Source organism: Eptatretus burgeri, chromosome 4 (assembly GCF_056783735.1).
Source record: "Eptatretus burgeri isolate ZD-2024b chromosome 4, Ebu_testis_v1, whole genome shotgun sequence".
Classification (NCBI taxonomy): domain Eukaryota; kingdom Metazoa; phylum Chordata; class Myxini; order Myxiniformes; family Myxinidae; genus Eptatretus; species Eptatretus burgeri.
Genome location: NC_140964.1, coordinates 75762386 through 75778125, shown reverse-complemented (window position 1 = coordinate 75778125; position 15740 = coordinate 75762386). Strand labels below are relative to the sequence as shown.

The 15740-nt window shown below is 45.2% G+C and overlaps 1 protein-coding gene and 1 long non-coding RNA gene across 7 annotated transcripts in view; one reads left to right on the top strand and one right to left on the bottom strand.

Annotated features, from left to right (window-relative positions):
• Window positions 1-15740, top strand: part of LOC147028389 (uncharacterized) — a 69356-nt gene that overhangs the window by 1018 nt on the left and 52598 nt on the right. For 5 of the 6 annotated variants that reach the window (XM_085878728.1, XM_085878727.1, XM_085878726.1 and 2 more), the window contains exons 1-3: window positions 1537-4616; window positions 4715-4777; window positions 14636-14682. In XM_085878728.1, the coding sequence (XP_085734854.1) occupies window positions 4494-4616; window positions 4715-4777; window positions 14636-14682 (233 nt within the window). In that variant the 5' untranslated portion in view covers window positions 1537-4493. Of the gene's footprint in view, window positions 1-1536; window positions 4617-4714; window positions 4778-14635; window positions 14683-15740 lie in introns of those variants that run through there. The other variant, XM_085878725.1, reaches the window with a different exon arrangement.
• The window catches only part of LOC147028390 (uncharacterized), a 30583-nt gene continuing 16254 nt past the window's right edge, over window positions 1412-15740 (bottom strand). The window contains exon 3 of the long non-coding RNA XR_015057557.1: window positions 1412-1540. This is a non-coding gene — a long non-coding RNA (uncharacterized LOC147028390). The remainder of the gene's footprint in view (window positions 1541-15740) is intronic.

Sequence of the window (15740 nt, the reverse complement as noted above, 5' to 3'; positions counted from 1 at the left end):
TTACCTGCGAGGGGATGACGTCACGTGACCACGTGACGCAGTCATTTGGTTTGGCTGGGATTACGTCACGTGTGAACGAAGTTATTGGTTCACGAGTCAGTAAGTGACCACTATATTCGTTATGGGTGTGTGTGTGTGTCTGTCTGTCTGTCCCGAGCATAGCTCCGTGGGTTTTGATCCGATCCTGATAAAATTTGGGTGGGAGGTTTATATCATGATCTGGTTCTGTTTTCCTGAGAATGGGCGTGCTGCGCCCATTATGGGTGGAGCCACGCCCAAAAAATGTGTTTTTAGGGGGTAGCCGATTTCAAGTTACATCTTCTCCGAGGGGGTTTGTCGAATCTGGCAGGGGTTTTCGGTATTTGGTTAGCCCAATGGCACCTGAATAGCCACACGGAGCTCGATTTTTCATTTTCGTCCCAAGGTCAAGGTCACAAGGTCACGAACTTAGAAAATGTCAAAAAATCAATAAATTGGGCATCGAGCTCCTCGGGTTTTCAACTGTTTCGAATGAAACTTGGTATGTAAGTAGTGCTCTTCGAGTACTACAACTTTCATCATTTACGTTTTTCCTGATTCCCGCGAGTTTGCCTGTGGCGTTCCCTCGAAGGTCAAAAAATAAAAAGTCGATCGTGTACATTGCTCGTGAACCATCGCCGTCTCCAGACTTGTTCTAATTAAAGTTGGAGACGAAATGGTTGAGTGCAGCAATAACTCGTTGATGTTCTCATTCCCTTGGAGCCGTTAACTTGGACTTAACTAACTTTGTTTGTTCGAATTTAATTACTGTTCACAATCCTAATAAAATAAAATCAAAGACAGTAAGTAACACCAGTGTATTTATGATTACAGTTGAGATCAGTTTATTTATTATAAATTCTACAAAAGTTCTACAAAAGTTCTGCAATATTAAAGGACGAACAGGAAACCAGATTTTTATCGGTTGCAGATGGTTTGAAGACATTTTCCAGGAAACCTTGAACTTTCTTATCCACATGTAAGTTTACAACACCGGGCCGGTGGATCAATTTGTGACATCATAGCAACCAAGCAATTATACACCTTTTAATAAAAGCATGAAATATGGAAGGTTGCTCGATAAACATATGTTCCATATTTCCTGAAAGGGAGCCAAAGCTGAAATGGCCTGATTTTGGTAGACATGTTGGATTTCAAAATGGCTGTCATCAATGACCAATACACTTAAACATTTCACCGATAAAGTGTAAGATCGTCATCGTCATCGTATTCTTTGCAGACCATTGATGCTGCTGAAGCAGCCTTGGTTATGTTTGGTGGTTTGGGTATGCTGGGTGCTTTGGTTGTGGTGAGTGGTTCGGTAATGCTTGGTGGTTTGTCGTTGTCTTCACAGCAGTGAGTCATGTGAAGGATTTGGAATTTGCTCATGTTACCGGCAGTAACTCGACAACTCTTCGCAAAGGGCACCGTGAGATCTTTAACGTCCATCGACTTGCACTGTCAGACTGGTCCTCTGGCTTAATGTCCTCCGGCAAGATGGCATATACATCGATGCCTCGCCCTGCATGTGAAACCAGGATGACAGTTTATAGCAGGGTCAACATTTAAACCCAGGATAGACGGTTCAGAGGCAAGTGCTTATACCTCTAAGCTTTCCTGCCAGCCCCCTGGAATAAAATAAAACAAAACACCAAATCCTGAATTGGAGTCATCAGGACCAAATACTTTTCTGCCCTCGTTAACCCCCCCCCCACCTGCACCCCCACTTCCCAACCCCACCTCACCCCAGTCCCTTCTCCTTCCAAATTTCCAGTTTCCTTCTGTATCCATCTTGTCCAGCCCATGCAACCGCTCCTTCCCACCCCCCCGACCCCCGCACCCCATTCCTCGCTACACCCATCGTTTGTCCAAGTCTGGCTCGATCTTGGCCTTCAACTATGCTGTTGGTGTTTCCTCCCCTCTCTCGACTGTTCCTTTTGTCCTGTTGTGTCCTGATCTATTCAGTGTCCTAATACTAGCTCTTCCACAAGCCTCCACTCTGTATACTGAAGAAAAAGAGGAGGCATCTGAACAGGCAAACTCGGGGTCATCAGGAGAAACCTGGATAGGATTCGGGTTTTGGCTGCTACTCCTCCACCCTCAAACCCATCCAGGCGCAGCCAAGTGAGACACAGGAAACCCCTTCGTCAACACAGAAAAAGAATGAGAAGGGCAGTTGGGAGAGTACATACCTCCGCCACGTAATGCCTGATCCACGAGAACACATCGGGACCAATACATTTTTGAAATATCATGCTATACAGTACTATATTGTTTTTTGCCCGAACTCTCAATGGTGAAGAATCACTTTGAAAATTCTAGTAGTCGGATCCGGATCCAGATCTTCTCCAAAATCTAATCAGTTCGTCTTTTTCACACAAAAACCTGTCCACAAAATTTCATCCGGATCTGTCCACAACTTGAGATATCCTGTACACAAACAGACAGACAGAAAGGGGTGAAAACATAACCTCCTTCACCTTCGGTGGTGGAGGTAAAGAGAGAAAAGGGAAGAAAGAAATTAAGAGTAAAAGACACACACACACACACACACACACACACACACACACACACACACACACACACGCACACACACACACACACACACACACACACACACACACACACACACACACACACACACACACACACACACACACACACACACATTAAGGTGGATACCTTGAGGCCTGGGAGGGCTGCGTTCCACCTTCTGAAACCCACATATGGAGATACCAACCAACAACACACGCACAATAACTGTATCAGAAGTTGAATAAAGTGACTATACCCAGATTTTTGGCTGAAAATTTTTTCGTCGATTATTATTTGGATTTTGTTATCGCCAAATTAGATAATGGGTTTGCATTAAGGAGACATAAAATGGAGTGCTGGACTTCACAAGTACACTCGAGTAGATTGAACTCCAGAGGAGCACAGAAGTGTAAATCCATAGAGGATGCCGTCAGTTTGTGAGGAGTGAAAGAAGCATCTCCGTGGGAGTAACCCATCCTCCAATAAATCAGCAACTGAAACAAAATGTCTCTTCTGTGACAAGATTGACACTTGAGACCCACTTCACAGAGTTCGTACCCGTGTTCACAGGTGTGCTGTCCAGTTACAAGACGCTCGTTTACTTGCCAGCCTTGATGCTCTTGTCCAGTACCATGCTCAATCTGGTTCAAGAGCCAAAGTACCATGCTCAATCTTTTGTGATGTTGTACAACATTGTGCGAAAAATAAACAACGGGACAGATACACAAACACTGACCATCCAGATACCCAAGCACGGACCAGCCAGATACCCAAGCACGGACCAGCCAGATACGCAAGCACAGAACAGCCGCATACACAAGCACAGAACTGCCAGGTACGCAAGCACAGACCAGCCAGATACACAAGCATATAACAGCCAGATATGCATGCACGGACCAGTCAGATACGCAAGCACGGACTAGCCAGATACACAAGCACGGACCAATGAGATACGCAAGCACGGACCAGCCAGATACGCAAGCACTGACCAGTCAGATATGCAAGCACGGACTGGACAGATACACAAGAACAGACGAGACAAATACACAAGAACAGACGAGACAGATACACAAGCACAGACCGGACAAATACACAAGAACAGACCAGCCAGATACACAAGCACAGACAAGACAGATACACAAGAACAGACCGGACATATACACAAGAACAGACCAGACATATACACAAGCACAGACCGGTCAAATACACAAGCACAGACCGGACAGATATACAACAACAGACCAGACAGATGCACAAGCACAGACCGGACAGATACACAAGCACAGACCGGACAGATACACAAGAACAGGCCAGACAATACACAGGAATAGACCAGTTTGGAAATCGAAGATTCTGGCCTTAATCAAGTTATTTCCACTTGGCTCCCTCCTTTGATAATGTTTAATATGTAGTTTTGTCCCATCCTGCCAACTTTCACACTTACATCACAAACTGCATCGTTGATTCACACATATGCCCCCACTACAAGGATGTATACGAAAAATACGAAACAAGAGGAAGCCGTTTCACCATCACACCCATGTTGCATACGCTGTTCATATTCCAATTTTCTGTCTGCTACAGACGTGCATCATTATTTATTTTAACCATAAATCTAATCTGACTTACCTTATACATCCCTCTGTTTTAATTACTTACATAAAGACCACGATGCACCTCCACTGGAAACCTTTAAAATGAGCCATAATTTGTATAGTGGACCATTAACAAGTGTCCAGACAATTCTGCACATGGATCACAAAACCACTTGCACAGAGAGACAAATGACAGCAAAAACATTTTGAAGCACATCCAAGTGTTGGGGTACACGCATCACGAACCACAGCCAATTGAATCACCCTCTGTGGGGGGGAAATGTGGAACTTCCAATTGTGGAAGCCGAAAATTCCCTGCCGTCTCAGGAGATTTTGCCATTTTAAATGAGTCATCAACGTGTCTTGGACTGGAGCCGGTCTTGGACAATGACCTCCCAATATACCTTACCAGATTTGGAAACTGTACTCCAATGGTCCCACTATGACGTCGCTTGCTACCTGAGAAAGGTAATGGTGTTTCCTAATGTTATTTGCCCTGATGCATGCATATATGAGTTTATGTCAGGGGCTTATGAGCATTGTTAAACGTCTGTGTCGTTTGTCAGTTGCAATTGGAGGAGTGTGCCCAAGTTGCCAAGACACATCAGATTGATGGACAAAGACTTTTGGTACGGCTCCCTCGCCCTCTATATGTCGGACAACATCATTCACTGTTCATTGGAAAGAGAAATGGCTCTTGTTTGCCAACTTTTATCATTCAGCAAAGTTTGTTTTGTAGTCAAAAAAGTTTATTCAATAAGTAAACACAGGAAGGATACTTTGCAGCTTGCTAAGTTTTGTCATGCAGTAGTTGTCGTTGATTATGCTTGGTTTCCATCCAGGAGTTCGTTGTTTGTGATATTCCTAGTTTTTTTTTTGTGAATTCATAAATGAATGCACAGAACGAGGCTCATGGACGAGCAAGGTTAAATTGACAGTGGGGTAGCAGGGCAACGATATTGAGCACAAGTGCAGGTAAGGGGATAAATGAACAGGAAGGTGTGTTGCACAGTTTATTGAGTGAACACTCCACAAAGAGACATGGACAACTTTAAGGTGAGGCCACTCATCATTCCGAATTTGTGTTTTCCACATTCTCACATTTCTCACAGACAGCCAGCAGGCACCGGTCCAAGTCGATGGTGCAGATGTATTGAGCGTACTTACCTTTAAGCTGTCCAGTCTGAGTTTGATTCCCGAGCCGACTATAAACTGTCAGACTGGTGCTCCACAGGCGTCAGGCCTGGCTAGTCAATTCGGGATAGATTTAAGCCAATAAAAGTTCCCGGGTGACCTCAGAAGGAGATGGGGATAATTGTGACCATTCATGATGCAGTCGTAGTGGTATTAGTTAGAAGACACCAATTATTTACTCCCAATTCAAAAGTAGCTGCTTGTAGCTCAACAATAAGCGTTAATGCAATTACATCGCCTTTTAACTTAAAAGGCCAATCATAAACCACATTCGCAGCAACAATCTGGTGAATGCAGGGTAACAAATTGCTTTCTCTCTACTATAGTCAACTCAAGGTTAGAACTACACCAAAGTATGAACATCCACGTACAATCAGGATTCCACTATATATACTAGCAGGGATATATACCACTATATATATAATCAGGGATCCACTATATCCACCATATACACTATATATATATATACTATCCACTATATATACTATATATACTATATACACTATATACACTATATATATCCATTATATATACGAACATAAACATGGCAGAAGTCGAGTGAGACAATGAATAATGTGCTTGGGCTTACTTGGGTTGGCATAAATGAATGCACCTAGTTTTGGTAAGGCATGAGTTTCATCTCGTAAGGAAATATAAAATAATCTTAACATGTTGGAATTGCTATCAGAAAAGCCATTTTGAATTCACATGAGCCATTAATTCTTCAGTTATTTGCAAGAGCTTGTTAATGGTTAGCATCACTTCTGTTGATATGAGGAGGAATGATGTAAGCGACATTTTTTAATGATATGATGATGATAGGCTCGGATGATAGGGGAAGGGTTAAAACAGTGCTATATGGCATTAACTCCAAAATGGCTGATGTGGCCCTTACATCACTCCTCCTCGCGGCGCCTCATATAATGACTTACATTGCCTCTGCAGATTATGGTTCATACAGTGCCGCTGCAGATTAGGCAGAAATTTGGAGTTTGGTCAGGGTATGACGACACAATAGCCTGTTCTGTTAGTCCAAGCGAATTGAGCAGACAGAACAGCTGGTTTAATATCTCATCAGGAGGATGGTACACTTAATGATCCATGCTATGAAGCACCGGGATCGGAGTTTATAGTTGTGCTGGGAATGAAACTAATTAAAGTATTACGGACTAATTAAAGTATATTATCAAAATATTATTTGGGCTTTGAGGATCGCATATCGTCTGGATTAAATAACTGTCTAAATCTATTGTGAAATCTGATAATTATTTAAAGAAATAACGAGTCTTATTGTTGCAGGGTCGGGTATCGGCTGCGAGCACAACCGCTGGAAGGAGCTGCAGGGTCGGCTTGACCGATCGCCCGGAATTTAGATCGTACCTTTTTGGAAAACTCGGAAAAAGTACGGGTCCCTTATCGGACTGTGAAGCGTCAATATTTCTGCCACTTGGTACAGGGTTGCCAATTTTCAAAATACCTAGATTTCCATGTGGCGATTTACCGAGTCTCCACACCCTCGACGGCACCCGTATGGAATGAGCCGCTTAGCGTACTCGAACCGTGTGCGACCCGAGCGGTTGATCGCCGAGATCCGTCGGTGCAAATTTCCCATTACAGCGGAAACAGCCTGGCTAATTTCTCCAACACGCACCATATTAAACCAATAAAAGAAAGACAAAAACTAACTGATACACTTAACATATGGGGTTTATTTATAACACAATAGGGAAATGAGGGGAGCACGTAAGGGCAGAGTTATCCGAATATAGAAGGCACATATGTACAGCACGACATTTATACAATTTCCTACTTATTGGACTGGCGCTACAAACACACACACTCACACACCCAAAATAATCGGACCAAAGTGGTCTTTATTCGGACCTCCAGCCCGGAGGACAGTCGAGCTGGAGGTGAGAATCTGTTTGACCTTTCCGCCTCGTGCGGTCTTCAAGGACCAGGTCCTCGGGGCAGAACTGGACCCCCAGCACGATGTAGCACGATCCAGACGCCCTCACGATGGGGCTACAGGTGAACGGAAGTCAGCAGGGCGAAGGCTGGCAGGAGAAGACCCTCTGTTGCACTGACCACTCCGTGCGCAGATGCTTTCACACTCAACCACCTTGCACGCAGATGCTCACTTCTTGCCAGAACAAAACTCTCTCCACGCGCACAGACCACGCCCATAATTATAGAGGGGGGGGCCTCCTCGCGACCCTCCCTCTCTCACTGGCTGGTTTGGGCATGCAAATCGCTCGTCGCCTTTCCAACTGGCCAGCTTTGGCGCGCAAATCGCTCATCGTCTCTCTCACTGGCCAAAACGGGCGGCAAACTCCTTGATTGGCCCGGGGGCGTGGTGACATCACGTGGACCGCCCCTCACACAGTCGGGGAAGTCTGATTGGCCGGGCGACGGTCACCCCACTCGTTGCACGCTGTGTGTGTGGTCGAGGGCCGCTGCGCGGCTCCTCCCTGAACTCCGCCCACCATGACGTTGGCCAGAGCGAGGTGAAGGAAGTGAAGTGAAGGTGAGGGTGATGCGGTGTTGTCGGCCTTGATGTTGTTGATGTAAAAATAAAAGAAAAACCCTAACTATCAAAATAACTACGCAGTGCATTTACATTTAATCACCCATTAGACAAGGGACAGGAAGCTATGTATCCAAATTTACTTATTGATATAACTGAGCTATAGGACCTGTATGTTGAGTGCAGTAAACTTCCAAATTCGTAACACTACCCCCTCCCCTTTTTACAGACTCGTCCCAAGTCGTCAAATTTGCGTGTGACCAGCATGTGTAAGTTTTCGCCTCGTATGTTTTACTTTCAAATCCCTGAGTGCGACATTTTTTCATACATGTCCCAAAAATAAATAACCTAATGCGCTGCGTAACTTACTAACAGACTCATTCAGATGACTTAACTACATTGCCGGCGCTACGACAAACATGCAGGTGGGTTAAACTTATTTACATTCTTAACTACTATTTAAACTAACCATGGCCCAGGACCTGTCATCTGTGGGAAAGAAACGGCACAGCAATGTCAGTCAACAGTTTTTTGTGGGTGAGTGCTCCGCAGCTGAAGGTCAGTCGTCCTCAGGGCTTGCTCAAAAGGTCCCCCTTGAGCGTTTCCTTCAGTGAACCTTTTGTTCTCCTTTCATACCCCCAGCTGCTGGAGGCAACTCATCCTAACACGGCATGCCTTGTGCTGTCCCACAGGCCATTTGAAGAGGTAGCCAGGCTGCCCAATGCAGTCTCTGGCTCAAGGAAATGAATGGATGGAAGCAAAACACAAAAAAATGGACGCAAACAATGCACGGGCTGCTCAATGCAGTTCCCGTGATGTGGCTGTCTGCAGTGCAGTCCTTGCAAACACTGGATGATCCTGGTGCACATGGTGATGGTGACACAGGGGCAATGCAAACAAAAGGGTAGCAGGCATGGGGTCATGGCAGAGGCAGGCGAACAAGGCATGGCAAGGCAAACGCGGAACAGCAACTGTAGCACGCAGGCCGGCATCTGAAGCTGGCCAGGCTCTGGTCTAGTTCCGTGAGGTTTGTGGAGGGAGTGTGGTGGTGCCGGCCGCTCTGAAAACGGGCTCGGACCTACCCCACTGTCTCCCCCCAACCTATCGCCTTTGCCTGTCTCTGTCCATACCCACTCCCTCAATTTGCAACAACAAAACCAAATTTAGCCCCATATATATATATATATATATATATATATATATATATATATATATATATATATATATATATATATATATATATATATATATATATACGGATATATATACAAATATATATTTTTTTTATTATAATTCGTCTCCCTAACCCCCTTTATTGTCCTTGTCCGGCTAACCTATCCTGTCAGCCTAGCCTACTCCCAACCCCTAAGATCCCTTTCTGGAAGGGAATAGGGAGAGACTAGCGTCCTGTTTTGAGGCCCAACAAAGCCTCAGAATGGTCTCCGACAGAGTTCAGCAATCTAACCAAAGGTGGGTCCAGCGGCCTACAGAGAGCGAAGGGATGGATGGTGCGAAGGGGGTACATCTCCTAACTATCCTACTTTTTATTAACTTTAAACTACCCTGGGGCTTTCCAAAATGCCTGCCACATTAAACTATCGGTTCTACAAACCATGATTCCCGTCACCTGTGTTGGTGTCCATTATAAATTTGGGCCCAGCCCTCGAATTTTCACTCATGCCCTTGCACCATTTCGTGGCTGGGCAGCGTGGCTCACTTGGCAGGGATTCCCCCTCTGCCGGACTCTATCTATGGCACCCCCGGGCCCTGAAGCTGTCCCCAAGCCTACCTGCTCCCTATGAACAAGGGGGGTTGCCCTTCCTGGCATTGCCCCCCCTTCCATGCCCACGTGGCATCTTTGGTGCTCCGGGTCCCGTACCGAGGGTCGCCCGTGCCAGTACACTATCCCGGTCCCTTGGACCCTTGGCCTACTCTGGCCGACTACTTCGGTGCCTGGGGTGCCCACTACTCGGTCATCGTTCAACAAAGCACGCGTCTAAACACAATTTTATTTATTAACGAACGCGGAAGTATGAGATCAAAATGGCGGTTTATTTTATGCTTAAAAATTTTATTTTATGTGTCGTAAGAGGCGACCTGGGTTGCGTCAGGAAGGGCATCCGGCATAAAAACTAAGCCAAATCACTATGCGGATCATACGGATGATCCGCTGTGGCGACGCCAAACGGGAGCAGCCGAAAGGAGAAGAATAAGAATAAGAATAAGAATAAGAAGAAGAAGAAGAAGAAGAAGAAGAAGAAGAAGAATAAGAAGAAGAAGAAGAGATTTTATGCTTAAAAATAAATCGTTCTTTCTCTATACGAAATGTTTGAGATTTTAAAATAAATCATTTCAACAACAAAAAACCAAGATAGCTCCAGTGAACTATACTGCTGAGGTTTTTTGCATTGATCAAATTCTCCCGAAGAGTACTTGCTGAATCGGGATTTGATTTTTCAATAATTTTTTTCATTGCCCGATTTCAACGAAACTTGATACTGCACACTGCAGGCGAATGGTGAGTAAGTTGGCCTTAAAGTTTTTGCGCTATCGTGAACCGTTTTGGCTATATTTCGGGAACATACATCCATACATACATACAAGATGAGAGTTTTAGTAATATATATATATATATATATATATATATATATATATATATATATATATATATATATATACATATATATAGATCTTGTGGTTATGAATGAAATCAAATGAAATCATCTTGAGTTCTCCAAACCTTTAATTGAGCAAACAATTGCTCAACATTTTGATCAGCAACGCAGAACAACCGTGCATCCACTGACCTTTCTCAAGAGTAAAAAAACAACTCTAAATCCCCCTTATAACAATGCGAAAAAGGGGTGTGCACAACTGGAACTACCAATGAACTCCGTTCTGGAACGTGACCCGTGACCTTCAAATTTTTGCTATGTTTTTAGGTAATATATCAGTTTAGCCGAATTGTTTTACATTACAGCCTTCACCTGAAGCAAATGTTGCATTCATGTTTGTTTGTGTAACATCAATTCAAGTGGAATTGTTTTGCGGTTGTTTTGAATTAGTTTGGTTTGATTTAACGCTGACAGCTTGTCACCATAAATATCGTCCAGAAGCTACATCCGTGACCAATTTAATTTCTTCCTGTTATACGGATATATAATTATATTGTTACGGTTGTGGAAATTCGCATTACACCATGAAGAATCCTCAGGTGAGATATATCGATAAGTTCATGTGTAGTTAGCCCAAACCCGTTGTATAGAGGGAATATATGTGATTTATCGGGCTGCGATTCTTTGAGTTAGCTGTTTTTCTGTTCTATCATTATTTTGGACCGTCCGAAGACTTCAAACAAAAGCCCCGTGAAAGGCCTACAACGGCGCGCGAGTTTTCCCACCTTTTTTTGCGGCGCCGGGGGCTGACGGGAGAGGCTGCGAGAGCTCGCTGGCGATTGGTGGATACGTGGTGTGAGGTGGTCGTGAGGAGGAAACGCCCCTTTTCGAGGAGCTTCTCGAAAGGGCTAGAGGAGAGGCGGAGCCAAAAACGGGGCGGAGTGATGGGCGGAGCCCCGCGCTGAGAAGGGCGGAGCCCCTTCTCCATAAAGGGAGTGTGTGCTCCATAAAGGACGGACACGGGCGGGGCGTGCCCTCTTCTCTTCGTCCTGGAGCTGGTCTCGCCGTTCGTCTCTTCTCTTCGTCCTGGAGCTGGTCTCGCCGTTCATCTCTTCTCTTCATCCTGTAGCTGGTCTCGTCGTTCGTCTTGGCTCGTCTCGCCTGGTGGTCTGGTCTGGTCTTCTGTCGGTGCGGTCCCGAGACCCCGCTGGCGGGACGGAGCGTCTGCCATTCCCCTCTCCCGACCCCGAGCATCAAAGGTTCCCCCCCCTTTATCCGCGCTGAGATAGCGCCAGAAACCCCGTCCGTGGCATCGAGCGGCCAACACATGCTGGCGCGAACCACAAACTCACCGACCACGCCAGAGGAGCTGGGAGCTGAGGTCGCGGGAGGAGGACTCGACGCGCGCAGGGAAGTTGCTACTTTTCTTTTCTTTGCTTTTTGTGCAAAAGTGCATTGTGTGCATTGTGTGAACTGTTTTCCCATTTCGCTTCGTCTTTTCCTTGTATTGAATCTCCATCTTGCATCACGTAAGGGATTGATAGTGGGTTTAAAACGCCCGGTAATTAATCGGAACCGTCAAGGCCGACGATAACTCTGCTCAGTTATCCCTGTAATATGGAACGAACCGCTTAAGCGGCTCGTGTCCAGAGTCGGCCTGTGGCGTGGTACGATCGCCCGGTCAACCACTCGCGCAGGTACTTAGGTAGGTCGAATTTGGCGAGCAACCCTATCCTGTGCGGGTGGGCAATTGGCACGATCGTGGTGAGGTTAAACCCCCACCCGTGACTGGCTCTGGGCAGTAGTTCCCGGAGCGTCACAACTGAATTGTCCGTCCGGTGGGCGACGTGTCGCGATTCGAGTTACGTGGCCGTTCACACGCCGGCGGGCACGAATTCACAACAATATATATATATATATATATATATATATATATATATATATATATATATATATATATATTGTTGTGGATTCCCGCCCGCCAGCGTGCGAACGACCGCGTTTAATCAATAGCAGCCGCTTCGCCCACCCAACGTGCAATCCAGTCGCGGCTTTCCGGATCAACGCCGAAAACCAGCCACGGGTGTGGTTTAAGCACACCACAGCCTACTCAACACCCTACCCGCGCTACAGGGTCAATCGCCGAATCGTCGATATACCTAATTAATCACGCGGGCAGACTACCGAGAGACTGTACCTTAACGGGGCCACTTGAAACGAGCCGCTTAAGCAGCTCGCTTCGTTTTGGCATAACCGAGCGGGGTATTTATCGCGCATCCCCGTTGGACCTAATCACTTTATCACTTTATCGGCTATTTAAAAACCAACTATATTCCGAATGCAGAACGGCAATTCATTTAGGGAAAAGGACGCAACGAACGGGTTAACATTTAAACAAGCACATTTATTGAATAAGCAGCACATATGCAGTCATGCAGTCATATATCAAGCAAGGCAAGACACGCATGCAGTTTGCAATCAACAGGCAAAAACAAAAGCACGCATGCAATCATGCAACATGCAAGAGATAAACCATGAGCAATGCAAAAGAGCTACTACCGTCTAACTATTATGTACACACTTAACAGTTCTACTTAAAGACATGGCGCCACAACGTTCATGCAAAGAAAAGCAAGGGAAAACCCCAGGACAGACGAGGGGTAGACTGGACCCCTTGGGGTCTTTATAAACATGGAGCCGTGTAGATCGCAAAGGGCCTGAGAAACCAGGCTGGCTACCTTGTCCCTCATGGTGACTCGCTAGGGCCACCCTCGACGTCCCCTCTCCAGCGACCCACGGTAAGGCATGGTACAGCAGGCCGCGTGCCTTGGCTCCGCTGCACTCCGCTCTCTCCAGTCCCCTACCACCGCTCCACACACTGCCCACAACTCCGACACGACACTCTTTCCTCTCCTCCACACACCTCTCCTCCAGCAGACCCTGACCTTGCGTTCAGCGGGCCCTTTTATCTCCACGGTGCCTCGCCCCTCCCTTCCGTCCCCCTCTTCCAGCACGCGTGGGAAACTTCTAGAAGAAGGGCTTTTTCCTCACCGAATCAGGGCCTTTCTTTTGTATTTTCCATAACTTTCGTCTTTTCCGCAAGTGTTGAGAATCCACTCGCAGGGTCCGTCGGTGGGGGGGGGGGGGGTGGGGCCGTCGTCCGTTCTCCCCCGATGAATGCCAGGCTTCTCGCAACTGTGTGCCGAGGTGTAAATGCGGTTATGGTTGTGGTGAAGGTGGTTACGATGAAGGCGGTTGTGGAGAAGGTGTTGATGGTGGAGGTGGTTGTTGTGAAGCGGTTGATGAGAGCGATGTTGACGGTGGAGGTGGTTGTTGCGAAGCGGTTTATGAGAGCAATGTTGGCGGTGGAGGTGGTTGTTGTGAAGTGGTTGATGAGAGCGATGTTGGTGGTGAAGGTGGTTGTTGTGAGCGGTTGGTCCAAAATAACGATAGCAAAAGAAAAACGGCTAACTCAAAGATTCACAGCCCGGTTACACGAATAAATCCCTTAGACATCGGTGGGGAAATCTATCTGAACACACACTTATCTACATAACTGATCTAAGGACCTATATGGTGCTCTGTGAATTTCCACAGCCATAACAATATATATATATATATATATATATATATATATATATATATATATATATATATATATATATATATATATATGTACACACACACACACACACAACGTTTTTTTTGTTTGTTTGTTTTTTAATACACAAGTATATACATTGTGTAATAATTTGTGTGGGAATATTTTTTTCTCATCCGATATACTCAATTATTGAATTAAAAACCTCGGAATTTTTTGGACTGTTTTGAGTACCTCGTTAGAACATTTTGAACATCGCTCCGATTATTGCAGGCCTACGTGTACACAATGTTTTGGGGTTCCAAAGTGACTACTAACTGTGCATCATTAAGTTAACTTGTGTTCAAGAAAAGTTACCAGATACCAAATGGTTGTTCCGGAGAGGAAAACAATTAAACTCAACAAGTACGACAGATATTTGATTGCTCGTCATTATTGCAAAGCCTTCCCATTAAATAATGCAAAACATTTGTTTTCTCATGATGTCAATATATGTTGATATTCAGTTACGAAAATACTGTTGTTATTTTATTGCATGTCTTTCAAACAGGAACTTCGACCACCAGACATTAACCAGTTTCCACTTCCATTCCAAGGGTAGGTGTAGTATTTGTAGATAAATGTAGTGCTGAGACAAGTGGTGTTACCGAATATTTTTTGGGAATGTATTACACCTTATCCTGCCTGCTACATACTGAAGTCATATCAGATTATCAGTCTCACTATGATGGCTCATGTGTCGAAGATGTCTTGGTAAGTACTGTAGGAGGAGGATTGCCAGGTGTCCATTGTCTTACACACTTGATAAACTCTTTCAGGCGAGGAGAATTAAGTAGATTGTACATTGCAACTTCGAGTAAATTATAGTCAAGGCTGACAGCATGGTGTACAGGTAAAGTGCTCACTTTTGAGCAGTTTAGTCTGGGTTCAATCCCAGACTTAACTATAAACTGTCAAATTGGTGTTTCGCATCCAGGGCGAGGTATCACAAAATGCACCATCTCTTGGATGGAGGTTAGCTTGATGTCCCATCTGCTAGAATTAGATGGTGCATGTTACAGATCCCACGTTGTTTTCACAAAAAGTAAGTGAGTGTCTCGAGCACCCTGAAAAAATTACAAATTCCTGCAGAAATTACTCAGTCAAACATCACTCCCGACCAGCAACTTTGTGCAAGACTTCGGCATAAACGTTCTCAGGCCGATTCAACAATAAGGTGGAAATAATTTGGGCCATAAAAAGAAGTCAGAGGTTGGCCATCACAGCTAAAGATGGCTGTTCACAAGTGACATGCCAATAACTTCAGAACATTCATTTGGTTTATCTTGTTGGACCTCCTGAATTGGACAGCAACCACACTCTGATATAGCAAGCGGTGTAACCTGTGTCAAGGGATACCTAAGAAAATGAGACCTTTACTCAATGCAATTTGGGTAGGAATTAGTAATTTGTTCAGGATGCCAGAGATAGCTCATGAACTCTTCATGGAAAGACACCGTGGGATCTTCAACATCCAAAAAAGTGAAAAAAAATTTTTGTCGATGCGACGCCCAGTTTAATATCGAACCAAGGGATAGCACACGGATTAGTGACTTGGCCTGCCTGTGAAACACCAGGATGAAACCAAGCTGGGCCAAGACTCAAACCCAGGCTAG